We start from the raw sequence: 19,408 nt of genomic DNA, 5'->3' as shown, positions 1-19,408 counted from the left end.
ATAAAGAGAGAGGGTTATTAAAAAACTCATCACACCAGCTTGGACCAGATTGCATTACACTATAGACTGCAGTAGACTGATAGTCAGTGCTACCCTACAGAAAAACTTCAGAACAGAAATCACACAATATGGTCTCAAAATTCTCCAGTGACTGTGTATGCCTTGTCACTCAAGTCCCAGTGTCAAACATCATCCTGATGTAAACCAATCTCAAAGTACACAACAATATCTAGATACATATAACCCAGTACAAAACTGAAGAAAATAGGAAGAAATTCTATCCTGTCCCATCTCCAATGTCGAAGGTCGTGAGTCGTGACCCCATCCATCCTTACCGAGTAGTGAGCGCAGCCAGTGTCCCTCTCCTCTCTGGACACAGAACAGCAGAACAACCAGCTTCAGTAGAGACCTCATATCTCCCCTCTTCTCTTATGTTGATCCCTCTTCCTCTCTAAGTAAACGATTGAACAGTGGATGAGTGTCTACGAGTGATGCTGAGATGCAACAGAGTCCCAACCTCCATTATATATCCCTCTGAAAAGAAGGGGGGATGAGACAGGATGTGGGGGGGTGAAACAGAGGGGGGGGGGGGTACACTAACCCGTTCCTCGCCAAAGCGCCAAGCCCGTAGACTCACTTGAGTTTTGACGGTTAGCGGTTTGATTGTTGGATGGGTGTTTGACCAAGAAATGTGTCATATTGGGATTATATTTAACAGGTATAAATTTAGTTCTGAGGGCCCAGGTGTTTTCCGATGGATGCAAAGGTTGCTTCATGGGAAAAATGAAATCTGGAGGCTAATAACTTAAAGCTGTTTTGAAGTTGAATGGCGGGCTAGGCTGGTCAGAGGTTGAGTTGGTTGGCAATTGATGCTAGGCAGAACGCAGAACTACCACTTGAACAGATGAAGAAAGAGAGAGAGGGAGCGATTGGGGGGGGGGGGGGGTGTAATATTAACAAAAGACCTGGGGGATTGACACTGACTTGAGGACATAGAAAAATAGACAGTTAAGTAAAAAGTCCACCAGGTCAATGTTCAAATGAGACAGAAAGCGAAGAATGCATTTCTGTCTCTTTCGGGTCAGTAAAGAAAGAGTTGAAATAAAAGAGGGAAGGGATGGTCGTAATTAAAAAAGAGAAGAAGGAAAAAAACAGGACAGGAGATATTTTAATGGACATTCCGAGACTGGCGACTGACATTCCCAGATCTTCAGTAACTTCTTCCATAAATTCAGGGATTTGGTTGGAAATGTGGGCTTGTCAGGTCACATTATCAGACCAAATCATTTCAAATACTTTAGCTGGGCTTGATTGAGATTGCCAATGGAATAGCCCCATAACCCTGCCCATCTGGCCCTCTAACACACACACACACACACACACACACACACACACACACACACCTACCCATAGAGCTCTCTCTCTCTGCTTGTGTGTGTGTGTGTGTGTGTGTGTGTGTGTGTGTGTGTGTGTGTGTGTGTGTGTGTGTGTGGTGTGTGTGTGTGGGTGAGTGAGTGTGTGTCAGTCAGTATCTGTAACATGGAAAAACACTGGGCGCCCAAACCGTCTTTTCACAATCACAACCAAATAAGCCCATGGGCGGAAGAAAGCATGTAGTCTAGGCCTAATATGACACTGTATCAAGATGACATCAGCTATCATTCCTTCATTCCTTCTCTTTTGTGTGTGTGTGTGTGTGTGTGTGTGTGTGTCCACGAGGGATATTGAGAAACAGCTCACCTGCCAATACAGCTCTCTCTCTGCTTGTATGTGTGTGTGTGTGTGTGTGTGTGTGTGTGTGTGTGTGTGTGAGTGTGTGTCAGTCAGTATCTGTAACATGGAAAAACACTGGGCGCCCAAAACCGTCTTTTCACAATCACAACCAAATAAGCCCATGGGCGGAAGAAAGCATGTAGTCTAGGCCTAATATGACACTGTATCAAGATGACATCAGCTATCATTCCTTCATTCCTTCTCTTTTGTGTGTGTGTGTGTGTGTATGTGTGTGTCCACGAGGGATATTGAGAAACAGCTCACCTGCCAATACAGCTCTCTCTCTGCTTGTATGTGTGTGTGTGTGTGTGTGTGTGTGTGTGTGTGTGTGTGTGTGTGTGTGTGTGTGTGTGTGTGTGTGTGTGTGTGTGTGTGTGTGTGTGTGTCAGACTGCATTGATTCAGAGGGTTTATTCAGTGACCAATTCAGACAATAATCTTCCAGACTGTTAAGAGTTTTCATGAATGCTTTGATGCTGCTGACCATCATGTGATGACTGTGACACAAACCACATCTAACTGGTGACTAACCCTCCTGGTGGGAAAGGGAAGCTAATGATGTTTGAGGATATGCGTTCAAGTCTCTTGTCTAAACTCTCAATGACGTCTTTAAGCCCTCACAGACCGTATGACTGGACATTTCTCACTAGGTGAACATCCTGATCATCAACAGTGACAAGACGACTGAGTCGATTCCACTCTCTACTACTTTTGCTCTTCACTTTTTCTCTCCTTCCATTATCAGCCATCACTTTACCCAGAATACCTGTCTCTGCATCTCTCAGCACCATTCATGTACTGTCTCCATGATGACATACTGTACGTACTCCAGGTCAGGCCTGATACAGCTCTCCTGCCTCTGAAGAGAGAGACAGACTGTTTAAGGTTTAAACATAGCTCCTGTAAAACCTACACATTATACACATTCTGTTTTTTACATCAGTCGTCTCCGCTCCACGTCTCTCCATCCTCCTCTACCCGGAGAAGTTCTTTCTGTCATTTAAGGCGAGGTAAATACACGCTACGCAATTATTAAGAACCCTAATGGTCACATTACCGAAAACTGACTTTAGGACACCATGTAAGAAATTGAATGAATTGGGCTTCTAACGTGTGATGGTAGGTCTATGTAGTGAAGCACCAGGTCAGGGGAGGGAGAATACCTCAGTAACAGCTAAGGTGTGATGGTAGGTCTATGTAGTGTAGCACCAGGCCAGGGGAGGGAGAATACCTCAGTAACAGCTAAGGTGTGATGGTAGGTCTATGTAGTGTAGCACCAGGCCAGGGGAGGGAGAATACCTCAGTAACAGCTAAGGTGTGATGGTAGGTCTACTGTATGTAGTGTAGCACCAGGCCAGGGGAGGGAGAATACCTCAGTAACAGCTAAGGTGTGATGGTAGGTCTATGTAGTGAAGCACCAGGCCAGGGGAGGGAGAATGCCTCAGTAACAGCTAAGGTGTGATGGTAGGTCTATGTAGTGTAGCACCAGGCCGGGGGAGGGAGAATACCTCAGTAACAGCTAAGGTGTGATGGTAGGTCTATGTAGTGTAGCACCAGGCCAGGGGAGGGAGAATACCTCAGTAACAGCTAAGGTGTGATGGTAGGTCTATGTAGTGTAGCACCAGGCCGGGGGAGGGAGAATACCTCAGTAACAGCTAAGGTGTGATGGTAGGTCTATGTAGTGTAGCACCAGGCCGGGGGAGGGAGAATACCTCAGTAACAGCTAAGGTGTGATGGTAGGTCTATGTAGTGTAGCACCAGGCCGGGGGAGGGAGAATACCTCAGTAACAGCTAAGGTGTGATGGTAGGTCTATGTAGTGAAGCACTAGGCCAGGGGAGGGAGAATACCTCAGTAACAGCTAAAGTGTGATGGTAGGTCTACTGTATGTAGTGTAGCACCAGGCCAGGGGAGGGAGAATACCTCAGTAACAGCTAAAGTGTGATGGTAGGTCTATGTAGTGTAGCACCAGGCCAGGGGAGGGAGAATACCTCAGTAACAGCTAAAGTGTGATGGTAGGTCTACTGTATGTAGTGTAGCACCAGGCCAGGGGAGGGAGAATACCTCAGTAACAGCTAAAGTAAGGCAGAAAATCAGAAGTACGATCAGATACAATCTGGTGTATTTATGTTACTGTCTGGAATCAGTGACGACAGAAGTAGGAAGACTTGAGAGGCTTTGGGATGGAACATGCTGACCATGCAGGAATGAGTAAATGCCCACAGCTACAGAATGGTACATGGTGTAGACAGTGACTTAGCCTACAACTCAGAGGGAAATATGATGTGAGTAAGCATGGTTACGGAAAACCATGTGTCCAATTTTCTATACTGAGAAGGAGCACAGACACAGACAACACCCATAGACATTGTCATCCGCTGGTTGGTGTCTTTCTGCCTTCTGGTATTCAAACAAGCAGCTGAGACATTTGTCAATCAAACCTAGCTGACTCTATGGCCTTGCTGGGCTAAAAGTGATATTTCCAAATACCCTATGCGAAACATGAAGTGTAATATACATTTGTTTCATACTATATGCATGATACACCATTGTCTGTATAGGCCTATATGAGTTATGTTTTCCTGACATGACACTGTTGTCAGATTCTTCTCATTCCTCTCTACCTGAGACATCTTTAAATTCCAGACCATATCTTCAAGAGAAATACCAAGGGGATTGTTCTATCACTGTATCCCTCCTCCTCCTTCTCCTCCCTCTTTCTCTCTCCATCTTCATCCTTTCCTCCGGGCGGGAGGTGGAAGGAATGTGTCAGGCCCTTTGCCCTCTCACGCTCCATGTTTTCCGAGAGGATTAACCGGGAGATGAATGTGTATTGCGAGCTTCTTTCTGTATTCCGTCTCTTACCCGGAGTGCTGATGTCTCACCTGGAGAGAAAGCTCTGAGTTAAACGGCGGTCATCCCGATTCGATATGATGCCTTCATCACAAAAGCATCTCGGAAGGCCAGTCACTGCAGTGTCAAATCCTTACTCCTTACACCGAGCCAATGGTTGATGGTGTTACTAATTGTGCACTGTAGTAATGTCTGATAACAATGTTGAGCATTGCTTATTGGCTACCTTGTGTCCAGCCTCTACCTTACGCAGCTGATCTACTGTGAAGGTGACTTGTTTATAGGGGATCTACAGACCTTTCAATATCAGATAATGCCACTCTGGATCAGTCTCACTCTGCCAAATCATAACCATTAACCTCAGAGAAACATACTTCAACTGATCTTAGAGCAGTCTTTCTCCCGGCAACTACCAGACTGCTTGGCCCAGGTTCAAAACACAACTGGATCAGGCCCTGTAGGGATCAGTGGAAACACATTTGTTTCAAATCTCTTCTCCTAACGTTTGGTGTAGAGCAGTAAATAAAGATAAACTCTCTTGGAAGGGTTCAGAGTCTGCCTGTCTGTGTCTGATGGGCTTACAGTGTTGTTTGATGGTGCAACAGGCTCTCTAAGCACAGTTCTAGGACCAACTGAGCTAACGTCCCCCCAACATGGCCTGCTAACTTGAACCATTAAGGGAGAAAGATGCAAAACTGACCATGACTAGGGGAACTTATCCTACTCGGTAAGGGCTTCTACTGGTTTAGGAGATAGCTATTCCTGAGGTTGCTGTCTGTAAATTCCTGGCAATAGACATATCACTCTCTGAGATGTCCCATTGATAGACTGATAGGCCCATTTGGGCCTAGAGGAGGAGGGATCCTTTCTATCAGACTGATAGAATGATAGAGTAATCTAGGCCTAGATCGCGAAGGGATCCACTGGACAGACTGATAGAGTGATAGAGACATGTACTGATGAAGGGATGGATCCATGGTACTAACAGACTGATAGACAGACAGGTCAGATCGATGTCTCTTCCTGAGCATTGCTGGCTTGTGCATTCCTGGTGGTGGTTGGACCGCGGAGAGGGCTGGTCTCTCTGGGTCAGCCCAAATAGGGCTTGTCTGTCTGTGCCGGGCAGGAATGTTAGATGGGAGCAACGTTCCTGTAATGGGAAGCATTCTAAGGGGATTTATCCACGGAATGTCAAACTCAATGCCACAGCATATCAAACTTCGGAATGCTGTTTACAACGTAAATCTGGATCAGATAGACACCTGCACCGAGAATCTCTTTCTCTCTATCCCTCCATCTGTCTCCATCCCCCCCTCCATCCACCCTGAGCATCTATTTCTCCATCCATCCTTTTTGAGTCTCGCCCTATCCCTGATCCCTCCCTCCTTCCACCTACAACATCTCCATCCCCCCCTCCCTCCACCCCCCCCTCCCTCCCTCCCTCCCTCCCTCCCTCCCTCCCTCCCTCCTTCTTGCTGTATCCCTGATCTCTCCCTTCCATTCATTACCCGGCATCCCTCCCTCCCTCCCTCCCTCCCTCCCTCCCTCCCTCCCTCCCTCCCTACCTCCCTCCCTCCATCCTTCTTGCTGTATCCCTGATCTCTCCCTTCCATTTCTTACCCTGCATCCTCCCTCCCTCCATCCTTCTTGCTGTATCCCTGATCTCTCCCTTCCATTCCTTACCCTGCATCCCTCCCTCCCTCCATCCTTCTTGCTGTATCCCTGATCTCTCCCTTCCATTCCTTACCCTGCATCTCTGCCTCCCTCCCTCCATCCTTCTTGCTGTATCCCTGATCTCTCCATTCCATTCCTTACCCTGCATCCCTCCCTCCCTCCATCCTTCTTGCTGTATCCCTGACCTCTCCCTTCCATTCCTTACCCTGCACCCCTCCCTCCCTCCCTCCATCCTTCTTGCTGTATCCCTGACCTCTCCCTTCCATTCCTTACCCTGCATCCCTCCCTCCCTCCATCCTTCTTGCTGTATCCCTGACCTCTCCCTTCCATTCCTTACCCTCCCTCCCTCCCTCCCTCCCTCCCTCCCTCCCTCCCTCCCTCCCTCTTGCTGTATCCCTGACCTCTCCCTTCTATTCCTTACCCTGCATCCCTCCCTCCCTCCATCCATCCTTCTTGCTGTATCCCTGACCTCTCCCTTCCATTCCTTACCCTGCATCCCTCCCTCCAGTCCTAATCACCTGATCCTTGATAGACAGTAGCCCATCATTTCCCCAGACCTCTTCTCTGGCCATGCCTCTTTTCTTCCAATGTAGTCATTGCTTTTATTAAAAAGGAAAACAGTGAGAGTGAGGGGCAGATACAAATTGACATAGAAGTCAGTAGCCTAAAAAGCTACTTTTATAATCTTTTTTGGTGGGGGAAACATTTTCATATTCAGAGATATGTGAAATTCGGAAAAAAAATCCTTTCATAGCTGGAGAGACAGTCTTGTTCTATCATAGGCCTAGGCCTAATTGGCATACTGTATTGACCCAGGTCACACCAACATCCAGAATAGAATGATTATGGAGATAATACATTTTCCCACTCTCAGTCATTACCTGCCAGACTGTTTCTTCTCTCTGTTAAGGGAGACACCTGTAGTGGGTATCCCTCACGTCTCTGGCACATCCACCAGGTCAAAACTAACCCCCCTGGCAGACACACACAGTCTGAGGTTTCTCCAGAGTCCAGTGCCTATGCTAACTGAGTTATGTTGATATTATCCAGGAGTTTTGGCCTGTCTCCTGACTGCCCATGTCCCTTCACTTTGATGGACGCTCTGGTTTCCATCATAACAACTTACAACGGAGGAGGGAGGTAAAAAGGTGAATTGTCATAGTTGTGGACTTTTCCAATGGGTCTTGGGGTACAAAAATAAGTATACGAAAATATCTTCACAAAAAGTAGAAGTCTTTGTGCAGGCACAATTAATCAGAGACGATTAAAAAAAGCAGACACCAATGTGTGACGTTTCTCACAAAACGGAAGTGACGTTTTTGTGTATGCACTGTTGTCGATTTTGTTCTGCTAGCTAATGCTTTGGAAAACCGTAAGGAGCACGCTACTTTGTGATATCTCAATTGTTTTTCTTCGAAAACAGTTATGTTTCGGTTACAGTTCGTGTTAATTATGGGCCCACATCTCCTGTTACATTCCTAAAACGGTTGTTTGGCTTATTATTCAAGATGGTAGCGTGAGCTAGTTAGCTATGCTAGCGGTTGTGCTTGTAAATAAGCTATCTTATTTCGAACGTCTAAGTTAGATGGCTAACTTCAAGGTGTGCAAACATTTGTAAACACAAAAACGAAGCTATGACCCTGTGTTTTCTCCCCTAGGTGACAAAGGCTATCTTCTAGTGCGCTGTACAAGCTAACAACATGGTAAGTTGCCAGGCCACATCAAAATGTGTTCAACACACTAGTAGCGAACATTAGTGTCCTTGTAAATGAGCTCTTTTAGTATTTGTCCACCACTGGTGGCACCAGTTTTCCTCGGTGAGGAAGCCCCACTGGTGGCACCAGGTTTCCTCGGTGAGGAAGCCCCACTGGTGGCACCAGGTTTCCTCTGGTGGTGGCACCAGGTTTCCTCGGTGAGGAAGCCCCACTGGTGGCACCAGGTTTCCTCGGTGAGGAAGCCCCACTGGTGGCACCAGGTTTCCTCGGTGAGGAAGCCCCACTGGTGAGGAAGCCCCACTGGTGGCACCAGGTTTCCTCGGTGAGGAAGCCCCACTGGAGCGGCAGGTAGCCTTGCGGTTAAGAGCGTTGGGCCAGCAACCGAAAGGTCGCTGTTTCGAATCCCCGAGCCGGTAAGGTGGAAAAATCTGCCGTTCTGCCCTTGAGCAAGGCAGCTAACCCCCAACAACAACTGCTCACTGGGTCCCGTGACGAGGATGCTGATTTAAAGGCAGTACCTATCTGATTCAGAAAGGTTGGGTTAAATGCAGGAGTTGTACAACTGACTAGTTATTCCCCCTTATCCATGTAGAGAGAATCTGGTGCCACCCGTGGTGGACAAAAGAGCACTGTTAACTACTAGTGTGTTGAATACTTACTAGGTGTTCACACTTTCCTCCTTTTCCATATCTCCTTTCTCAGGGTGAGAGGAAAGGACAAAACCATTACTACCCTCCGGACTTCGACCCACAGAAGGTAAATATGACTACTGACCATCATCACATATAATAGATAGGTTAATGGATTTAAGAAATCAGTCTACACGTGAGCCTCTTAACCTGTTCTCACTCTGACTCTTTTCTCGCTTTCCATTTCTCCCCATCCCTCTCTAGCATGGCTCCCTCAATGGTTACCATGGAACCCATGCTCTACGAGAGAGGGCCAGGAAACTGTCCCAGGGTATCCTCATCATCCGGTCAGTAACACAAACATCAAATTCAGTGGTTACAGGAGGGTTACAGGAAACTGACTTTTGTCTATGTATTTTCACAGGTTTGAGATGCCCTATAATATCTGGTGTGATGGCTGCAAGAATCACATCGGCATGGGTAAGCTCTCTCGTCCATTCTCAGTTTTCAACCAAGTTGCTATATGTTTTCCTTTTTCAGAAACATAATCAATTACAGCCATTTCTTATCATACATTTGTGTCACTCAGGTGTACGTTATAACGCTGAGAAGAAGAAAGTGGGGAACTACTACACCACGCCAATCTACAGGTGAGACCAGACACATCTCAATCTCACACACACACACACACACACACACACACACACACACTGAAGGCCAATACATACATCTGTGTTGGTTTACCTGTGTGCTCCTCTTCAGGTTCCGGATGAAGTGCCACCTGTGTGTGAACTACATTGAGATGCAGACAGACCCGGCCACCTGTGATTACGTCATCGTGTGCGGCGCGCAGCGGAAGGAGGAGAGATGGGACATGGCTGACAATGAACAGATCCTCACTACAGGTAACTCATTTCTCCTCGTTGACCTTTACATTCTGTTAGGTGTGTGAGAGGAAGGATGGGATATGGCCGACAATGAACATCCTCATCCCTGGCAACTAATGACATTTTGCCTCTCAGCCACCTTTTAGTCCCGACCTCTTGTTCTTTAATACGTCAAACCCCAAAACAGAATGGACTCCAATTCTCTTCCAACAATGGCACTATTGATATCAGTTCCTTTATTCCTCCATTTCTGTGTCTTGTCTGCTCATTTCTTAGGCCTCATTGTCTTCCCTTTATCTCTCATGTGCTCTCTTCTTTTCTCACCTACCCCACTTATTTCCCTCTCTCTACCACCCCTCTATACCCTCCCCTCATTTCCTGTCCCTGCTCCCTCTGTGTGTCTCCCCAGAGCGTAGTGAGAAGGAGAAGTTAGAGACAGACCCCATGTATAAGCTGGACCATGGTGGTAAGGACAAGGAGAAACTGAGGAAGGCTCTTCCCTCTCTGTCTGAGCTACAGGATCATCAGGCTGGATGGAAGGACGACTTCATACTCAACAGCAAGCTCCGCAGGAAGTTCAGGGTAAATGCACTGCATTCAGATCATAACTGTTTATTTATTTTATTTCACCTTTATTTAACCAGGTAGGCTAGTTGAGTACAAGTTCTCATTTACAACTGCGACCTGGCCAAGATAAAGCAAAGCAGTGTGAACAGACAACACAGAGTTACACATAGGATAAACAAGCGCACAGTCAGTAACACAATAGGAAAAAAAGGAAGTCTATATACAGTGTGTGCAAATGGCGTTAGGTGGTAGGGCAATAAATAGGCCATAGTAGCGAAGTAATTACAATTTACAATGCACTCGAGGCCACATTTAGATTCTCTACCCTTCTCCTGAAGTGTACACTTGTTCGCCTCCCTCTAGTCTAGCCATACCTACACAATCCAATGCTTTTACATTTGTGGGGAGTAGTGAACGAGTGCACACTTCAGGAGGAAAGAGAGAGGATTGGGATTCGCCCATGGAATTACTTGGACTCTTTGTCAAATAGTTTTTCCTTGATTCCTCGTATCCTTTGTCCTTGCCTCCTTAAAACACATTGGAGAAGTAGGTCAGTGTGGAGGGACCTTGGGAGTTTTTCCTCCAGTATGGTTCAAAAGGCGGCGAGGATGCGAGAAGCCCCTTGTAAAGGAGATGTATCTCAATGGGACGTTGTGTAAATAGGGTGGATAGGTGTAAGTCTGTCTTTAGGGCTGCTGACTTAACTGTTCATCTCCACTGATCTAATACGCAGACTGAGAAGAAAGTGATGGCGGAGGAGGAGGAGAAAGACAACGCCGTGAGAAAGAGGACAAATCTGTCCATCCCTCTGCTGCCCGAGAAAGAGGAGGACAAGAAACTAGCAGCACTGCTCACCTACACAGCTCCTGACTGTAAGTGGGCATGTACAACACACACACAGAGAATAATAATGCACTATAAACCAGACTCTCTCAATCACACACTGTTCATACACACTATATCACAGGCAAGCGTGCACACACACACACACACAAACTACACACACACACTACTTTTTCATAAAAGAACACCATCCTCTCCTCATCCCCTTCCTCTAGCCTACGATGACAGGCAGAACTACAAGCGGAAGGAGATCTCTAGCCGCTCCTGGTTCAGTTCCCCCACTCTGCCACCAGGTAGCGCTGCAGGCAGCCTTCTTCAGAAGCTGGGCCTACAGGGGAAAGGTGCTGCTGTGGCCAAAGCCCTGGGTCCCCAAGTCTCCTCCCCTAACCCACACAGTCTCATAAGGAGGTAGGTCAATGAATGGGTGAATTAGAATTTCCCTATTTGCTGACGCCAATGACGACAGATAATCTTCCTTGGGCCCAACACACAACTAGTCAAAAGACTTTACAATTTACATGAATGTTAGTGGATCTATCAACATCATTATGTATGAATCAGTTTTCCCTTCTGGATCATAATGAATAAGATTACATGGACAGGATGGAGCTGACCCTAGATCAGTACTTCTACTCTGAAACGCTTTGTGAAAACAGGCCCAGTAATGTTCATGTAACCTAAGCCACCTTTTTGTTGTGCTAACCTGTTGCAGTGTGTTCACCATATTTGCTACACAGTTGATTGATAGTGTGTGTGTGTGTGGTTATCCACAGGAAGACCGAGGGCTCTGGGAACAAACCAGAGGTCTGCGCTACAGTCACACGCAGGAACTCAGACCCAGGAACCAATGATCTGGGAAACAGTCTCTCGCCGGAGGGGAAGGAGTTACAGGTTGCACAAACACAAAGGACTGGGGGGACAGATTTGGGAGTTGCACAGCCTGAGCAGAGACAGGAAATGGTTGAAACTCACATGAGATCTCTGGAGATGCAGATTCTTAACACCACAACAGAAGAAGAGGACAGAGGACGATCGAAAGGAGAGGATTGTGGGACAGTACTGGAGGACCATGACAGTGGTTGCTCTGGGGTGTTGAGGACGTCACTGGTTGCAGACTACAGTGACTCCTCCGACTCCGACCCCGGGGTGTAGGGTCAAGTTTCCCCTAGATGCTGATCTTGAGTCAGTTTTGACTTTCCTCCACTAAATAGTTAAGGTTGGGGGAGGGGAATCTGATCCTAGATCTGTAGCTATGGTAAACATCAACCTGAAGCCAGACCTAGGAGTATGAGGATGGACTGTTGACTTTGTGTTAGACAAACCAGACCTTTAGCTTGGTTAAAACAGACTGAATGCTGAGCTCAATATGCTTGGAAAGTGGAGATGTCATAGAACCCGCTGCAGTGTTTGCTAGCAGAATACATTTTGCGGTGGCTAATTAATGGTACATTTGCGAATTGTTTTGCCCCATAGTGAGCCAAAATGATAAGCTAGCCTGCTAAAATGGTTTAGTTAGCAATCGCTGCGACACTATTTTGCTAGGTACAGTAGCACTTCTGTGTCAATAGAATGTATTCAAAATGACTAAGTTGTCTCCTGTTTGGTTTACATGTTATCATTGTGATGTGCATCCATGTGTACCCACTTTCTATGTGTATTGAAACAATGGTGAGCCCTGCATTCAGTCTGGTGTAAACCGGCTACGAGACAGTTTGCTCTATGGCCAAATTGTGTGTGAGACTGGGACTGAAGGTACAGAATGTGTTTGACAACGGGATCTTTTCACCCTAAATAACCATGGACGAGATGTTGTTTTCCAGTTGTATTGATTTGTGTAGAAGTCGTGTATTCTACAGAGTGGAGTGATTATGTGAATGTCATTGAAAACACTTGTCCTTTGATATGCAGTGTATGTCTACATTGCTCTTGGTAAAACATGTACATTTCATTTCATCTGATAAATATCCGGGCCTTTGCGGCTCTCGCTGTAAATCAATGTCGTTTTTGTATTTTCTTTATAGAAACTATAAGCCATGATCAAGATAACTTAGAACATAATGCACAGCCATGGATCCCAGTCATGTATGATTAATATTGGGAATATCAAATGTTCTGTCTTTGCTACACACGCAGAGGAGGCATACTATTTGGGGTATGTTACATGATTACAAAAGCAACTAACCTCTTAGCATTGTTGAAGCTTAGCTGCATTTGGTTAGCAATTGTATTCACCAATTAAAAAAGGGATAGGTATTGCTTGAATATAGTCTGCCAAAATATCACACTCTTTGGGGGCTGGGCTCTGGGGGGGGGGGGGGTGTTGTCTCTGTGTGAAAGAGTTCTTTCCCCAGTGTCGTGAGAGTTTAGTTCCATACACTGTCAGAATGGCAGGGGGAACACTGCTCCACATTTTGTTGGTTTGCGTTTTCTGTAGCTGTTGCGCCCAAATATTCAACAACCCAAACCGAGAACGGTAAGTTTTCCTTTCTCAACTTTTCATTTTGCTGCCGTAGACCGTACTAAGTTTTTGCTCTCTACTAAAAGCGCTATTTCTTAAACTTGACTGCTGACAGGCGCGATTTCTTGGGGTTGTATATTACACAGTGGGCTAATCAAAATACTAAAATATAGTTATTTTTTACTTGTTTCTGGGCTGTTTTAAACTACTCCCTGACTGTCACATTTTTAACAGATGTATTTCTCAACTTTTTAGGATGCGACTGAGTCCATGGGATCGTCGCCGGTAGGGTCTATGATTATTATCTCTTCTATTTATTCTAATTCAGACCAAATCTAAATATTCACTATATTCCTAATTCACAGTAACACGTAACTGCAATATGTAATCATAATGATCAATAATGTATTATTAGTAATATCAGTCTAAGAACAATGCAGTTCTCTGAAATGTATACAACACTCAATGTGCCCATTCAGATTTGAATATATGGACCTTGACATGTATTTTGATCTTCATGAGTGAGTACAGAATCTTCTCTACCTTGTTGAACCCTCATGTCGCACTACCAAATGTTGGCATTAAAGGAAAAAAACAATGCTTCATTTATTTACAGTAGAAGAAATCCAAAAGACCACACCAGTCTGGAACCAAGGTACAGTGCTCCCAAAAGTATCTAGATAAGCACAAAAAGGCAATCCTTTCGGTTACTAAAATACTACTCTACTGTATGCATGTCAAAGTTTGCCAAATGGGTAAGATTATAAAATAAAAAAGTGGTCTTCTCACTCTCTCTTCCTCTCCCTCCTTAATCTTCTCCCTGTTCTCCCTCTCATCCCTTCTCCTCTCTCTTGTCCCCCTCACCCCAGGTTCATCCTCCTAGCCCCTAACATTCTGAGAACAGACAGTGAGGAGTCAATCTATTTAGAATCCCATGGCCTTAACAGCCCTGTCACCGTCACCATAACAGTCCATGACTACCCGGAGAGGAGGTACCAGCTCCTGCAGGACACCGTCACACTCGGCCCGGCGAACAGCTACCACACCCTCAAGATCATAAAGGTGATTCAGTTCAATTCACTACACCCTCAAGATCATAAAAGTGATTCAGTTCAATACACCACACCCTCAAGATCATACAAGTGATTCCATTAGATTCAGTTCAATACACCACACCCTCAAGATCATACAAGTGATTCCATTAGATTCAGTTCAATACACCACACCCTCAAGATCATACAAGTGATTCCATTAGATTCAGTTCAATACACCACAACCTCAAGATCATACAAGTGATTCCATTAGATTCAGTTCAATACACCACACCCTCAAGATCATACAAGTGATTCCATTAGATTCAGTTCAATACACCACACCCTCAAGATCATACAGGTGATTCCATTAGATTCAGTTCAATACACCACACCCTCAAGATCATACAGGTGATTCCATTAGATTCAGTTCAATACACCACAACCTCAAGATCATACAGGTGATTCCATTAGATTCAGTTCAATACACCACACCCTCAAGATCATACAGGTGATTCCATTAGATTCAGTTCAATTCACCACACCCTCAAGATCATACAGGTGATTCCATTAGATTCAGTTCAATTCACCACACCCTCAAGACCATACAGGTGATTCAGTTAAATTCCCCTCACCCTCAAGAGTAGACCATACAGGTGATTAAGACTTGTCATGAGTATGTATGTCCCCTGTATAATGCCTTATTATACTGTCTTTATGATCCAGAATAAATAACTGCCATTTTGACTGAACCTCCAATACATTATAAAGGCTAATATCTGCTTATAAAATACTTCTTCTTTCCCCTCCCAGCTCCCCTCAAAGCGTCTGGTCAAGGGGAATGAGGAGTCCTCCAGGAACCAGTATGTGTATGTGAAAGCAGAGTTTGGGGGCTACCACGAAGCTGAACAGGTTGTTATGGTCTCCTTCCACTCAGGATACATCTTCATCCAGACAGACAAGCCCCTCTACAAACCTGGAGACACTGGTGAGGGGGATGAGGGAGAGAGAAAAAGAAAGTTCTCAATGACATGTTAGGTTCATGTGAATGATGAATGGCGTCTCCGTCTGTCTGATCTCTCTCTCTCTCCCTCTCTCTCTGCAGTACGCTGCAGGGCCTTTGTGTCTACACCTACCTTCCAGGCCATCAACAGCTCCATCACCATTGAATTCCAGGTGGCTAAAATTTCATCACATGCCCTTTAGCCTACATGTCTTAAATTATAGAAAGTAACACTTCATTATGTTTTAGAAATACAAATATTTCATACGATTTAAGGTGTGTGTGTGTGTGTGTGTGTGTGTCAGAATTCAGACGGCGTCGTGTTGAAACAGACCTCCAGGACCATAGCTAAGAATGGAATCTTTGCTGATACTCACGTTCTACCTGACATAGTCAAGTGAGTCAGGAACATCATGACGTTTCTAGCCTGGTATGAGGATTCTAGACTGGTATGAGGATTCTAGCCTGATATGAGGATTCTAGCCTGATATGAGGATTCGAGCCTGATATGAGGATTCTAGCCTGATATGAGGATTCTAGCCTGATATGAGGATTCTAGCCTGGTTTTCAAATATGTAACACTTTGCTTTATAAATCATGATGCCGCCTGGTCATAATGCTCTATGAATGTAGTCATTATGAGCAGTTATAACTCATACGCCGTTATAAATGTGCTTGGAATACTGTATGAAGAGGATGTCCATACAAAGTGTTACCCCTATCCTACTGCCATTTACTAATGCTAATACGTGTGTTTGTGTGTGTGTGTTTGTGTGTGTGTGTGTGTGTTTGTGTGTGTCTGTCATAGTGAGGGAACGTGGAAGATCATTGCAAAATTTGACAACTGGCAACAGAACAAGTTCAGTAGTGAGTTTGAGGTGAAGAAATACGGTAGGTGGAAGGGCTTTGTAAATATGTCTGCACGTGCCTGTGCGTCATTCAACGTGGTTCCCTCTCCATATTATTATCCATATTATTACTCGTTGAGCTAAAGCCTGGGCAGAAGCTTGGGGAGCTAACACAATGCTCTGTTGCAGTGCTGCCTGCTTTCAATGTCACACTGACTCCCAAGAAACCCTTCCTCCGTCTGGATGATACTGAGCTGGTGGTGGAGATCACAGCCAGGTTAGTAACACTAAAGTAGACCTACTGTATTGCTTATTAATGTGTTATGTATGGTTTATGAAACCCTTATGTAGGTCCCCTTCAGACAAAGTGTTACTAATGCCGGGTTCATGACATTTCAGATACTCAGCACCTCAAGAGTTAAAATTAAGCTTCCTGTTGGTTGATTCTGATACTTCCCAAGTGGGAAACTCGGATATCATCGTTCTACAACGAGTAAGCAAGTCGGAAATATCAGTTTCCCGACAGGACGTGAAAGCGACATTAACACTGTAATAATAGTTGTGATAATGGATAATTGTCACAAAAATAGCTCACCCATCATAGAACGACTGTTGACTTGAATGGAAATGTCTGTTCCAGTAATTCTAGCTCTATGGTAACAGCTGCCTGTTTGGTGAGGCCGTTCTAGTAATTGTATTTCTATGGTCACAGCTACCTGTATGGTGAGGCTGTTCTAGTAATTGTATTTCTTTGGTCACAGCTACCTGTATGGTGAGGCCGTTCTAGTAATTGTATTTCTATGGTCACAGATACCTGTATGGTGAGGCCGTTCTAGTAATTGTATTTCTATGGTCACAGATACCTGTATGGTGAGGCCGTTCTAGTAATTGTATTTCTATGGTCACAGCTACCTTATGGTGAGGCCGTTCTAGTAATTGTATTTCTATGGTCACAGCTACCTTATGGTGAGGCCGTTCTAGTAATTGTATTTCTTTGGTCACAGCTACCTGAATGGTGAGGCCGTTCTAGTAATTGTATTTCTTTGGTCACAGATACCTGTATGGTGAAGATGTCCAGGGAACGGCCTACGTGATGTTTGGGGTGGAGGTGAACAAGGAGAAGAGGAGGTTACCATTGATCAAGCAGGTCACCAATGTGAGTACTGGTAGTACACTACATTATGAAGTGCTAGACCCTTTCCACAACTTAAAGTTATACACACCTCACACATCAAAGGAAGATCAATTCAGCGTAAAGTGTAAACATACAACAACTGCCATTTTCCTTCCTTCATTTCAGCTGCAGCAAGGCACCGCTACATTGACCATGGCGGAGATCAGGAAGGCCTACCCCGACCTCAGCTCCCTGGTTGGAAGCTCTATTTACGTCAAGGCCTCAGTGCTGACCAAATCAGGTAAGGTCAATAAAGTTTTGTTGAATTAAATTACAATGGACCTTCGAATGAAAAAGGTCAGATGCAGGCTATCCAAAACCTGATGACTTACGTTAGCTTCCCAAGCTAATGCCTAGGTTAGAACCCAGTCCATCAAACTATGGTAGGATTGATTTAAAACCTTGCTTGAGACCTAAAGACTTGTGGTAGCTCCCCAAGCTAATGCCTAAACTTTGACTCAGCGGGCTAACACAGTGTTGTATCTTTCTACTCCTCTATAGGCAGTGACCTGGTGGAAGCAGAGAAGTCTGGTATTAAGATAGTGAAGTCCCCTTACGTCCTCTCCTTCATAGAAACACCAAAGTACTACAAGCCTGGCTTGCCCTTCGACATCATGGTAAACTCACAACATCAACGCCTGATAGACAGAAAGGATCAACCTTATGGGAGATAAGAGCCATAGAGATGCAATATAATAATATCATTCTGAGATAAGAGAGTCTGGTTCAGATCCAGGTATAAAGTGTTTTATATCTCTAACAGGTTCTTCTAACTAGCCCCGTTCTACCATCCTCATCTCACAAGCTTACATTCTGTTAAAAGAAACGAGAGCGCAGTGGTCAGGGTGGTGGATCAGGTTACCTTCTAACGGGTTCTAACGGTGTTCTTCAGATCCAGGTGAGTTTCCAGGATGGTTCCCCGGCTCATAACGTCCCGGTCCAGGTGAGCCTCCTGGCCAACCCAATCACCAGCCACCGTGGCACCATCAGGACCGCCATCAACATGCCTGCTGAGCTAGGCCCTCAGATCATCACTGTGAGTACCGCTAACAGGGCTTATAACCAGCTATAACCTGCTATAACCTTCTATAATCACACTCAGTAGAGCTAATGGTGCTTATAATCAAGTATAACCAGCTATATCCACCCTCAGTAATGCCCTAAGCAGTTATAACAACTATCAGTTCTTAGTGTTCATAAGCAAAACTTTGCCTGTCTGTTTCTGTGTACTTGTGTACGTGTGTGTATCTGTGTATGGCTGTGCGAGCATGTGTGCGTGTGTGTCTTGGTTTTCATGTGTGTGTCCTGTAAATCCTAAACACACAGGCTGAGACCAAACAGACGGGCCTACAGCCAGAGCAGCAGGCCAGACAGCAGATGACCCTTCACCCCTACACACCCTTTGACCAACAGAGACAGAACTACCTGTATATCTCCACTGGGACCACCACAGTCTCTCTGGGGCAGAGCCTTGGCCTCAGTCTACACATCAACACTGCCGATAAGGCCCACAGGGAACTCATCACTCACCTCACATACCTGGTGAGTGGATATAGTCGAATGGAGTAGCATACAATTGAATGGAACAGCTGGTGAGTGCAAACTGAAATGGTCCAGATTTTTTACAATCCAAAATCAAGTCTTTTCAAGTTACTCCTGTATATTTATATTTTCAACCATATGTTGGTACCGTATATAGCTTAAACATTTACATACAGTGGGGAGAACAAGTATTTGATAACACTGCCGATTTTGCAGGTTTTCCTACTTACAAAGCATGTAGAGGTCTGTCATTTTTTATCATAGGTACACATCAACTGTGAGAGACGAAATCTAAAGAAAAAAATCCAGAAAATCACATTGTATGATTTTTAAGTAATTAATTTGCATTTTATTGCATGACATAAGTATTTGATCACCTACCAACCAGTAAGAATTCCGTCTCTCACAGACCTG

The 19,408-nt window shown here is 45.1% G+C and overlaps 2 protein-coding genes across 2 annotated transcripts in view; both read left to right on the top strand.

Moving 5' to 3' along the window:
• The first annotated feature begins 7,596 nt into the window (after positions 1 to 7,596).
• LOC139401974 (probable splicing factor YJU2B) lies at positions 7,597 to 12,934 on the top strand. The gene is made up of 11 exons (XM_071146003.1): positions 7,597 to 7,669; positions 7,956 to 8,000; positions 8,715 to 8,768; positions 8,906 to 8,988; positions 9,066 to 9,121; positions 9,231 to 9,291; positions 9,404 to 9,546; positions 9,938 to 10,110; positions 10,829 to 10,967; positions 11,154 to 11,346; positions 11,712 to 12,934. Exons 2-11 carry the CDS (start codon positions 7,998 to 8,000, stop codon positions 12,088 to 12,090), a joined length of 1,284 nt encoding a protein of 427 aa, XP_071002104.1. The 5' UTR covers positions 7,597 to 7,669; positions 7,956 to 7,997; the 3' UTR covers positions 12,091 to 12,934.
• Positions 12,935 to 13,274: 340 nt separating this feature from the next.
• The window catches only part of LOC139401973 (venom factor-like), a 28,430-nt gene continuing 22,296 nt past the window's right edge, over positions 13,275 to 19,408 (top strand). Inside the window, exons 1-15 of the mRNA XM_071146002.1 lie at positions 13,275 to 13,411; positions 13,652 to 13,681; positions 13,876 to 13,917; positions 14,013 to 14,051; positions 14,266 to 14,458; positions 15,241 to 15,415; positions 15,533 to 15,603; positions 15,736 to 15,827; positions 16,239 to 16,321; positions 16,468 to 16,555; positions 17,332 to 17,434; positions 17,579 to 17,693; positions 17,954 to 18,069; positions 18,345 to 18,488; positions 18,779 to 18,994. Coding sequence (XP_071002103.1) covers positions 13,323 to 13,411; positions 13,652 to 13,681; positions 13,876 to 13,917; positions 14,013 to 14,051; positions 14,266 to 14,458; positions 15,241 to 15,415; positions 15,533 to 15,603; positions 15,736 to 15,827; positions 16,239 to 16,321; positions 16,468 to 16,555; positions 17,332 to 17,434; positions 17,579 to 17,693; positions 17,954 to 18,069; positions 18,345 to 18,488; positions 18,779 to 18,994 — 1,596 coding nt within the window. The 5' untranslated portion in view covers positions 13,275 to 13,322. The remainder of the gene's footprint in view (positions 13,412 to 13,651; positions 13,682 to 13,875; positions 13,918 to 14,012; positions 14,052 to 14,265; positions 14,459 to 15,240; positions 15,416 to 15,532; positions 15,604 to 15,735; positions 15,828 to 16,238; positions 16,322 to 16,467; positions 16,556 to 17,331; positions 17,435 to 17,578; positions 17,694 to 17,953; positions 18,070 to 18,344; positions 18,489 to 18,778; positions 18,995 to 19,408) is intronic.

The sequence above is a fragment of the Oncorhynchus clarkii genome, unplaced genomic scaffold (assembly GCF_045791955.1).
Source record: "Oncorhynchus clarkii lewisi isolate Uvic-CL-2024 unplaced genomic scaffold, UVic_Ocla_1.0 unplaced_contig_4281_pilon_pilon, whole genome shotgun sequence".
In the NCBI taxonomy this organism is placed as follows: domain Eukaryota; kingdom Metazoa; phylum Chordata; class Actinopteri; order Salmoniformes; family Salmonidae; genus Oncorhynchus; species Oncorhynchus clarkii.
This window is presented reverse-complemented; position numbering and strand designations above follow the sequence as displayed.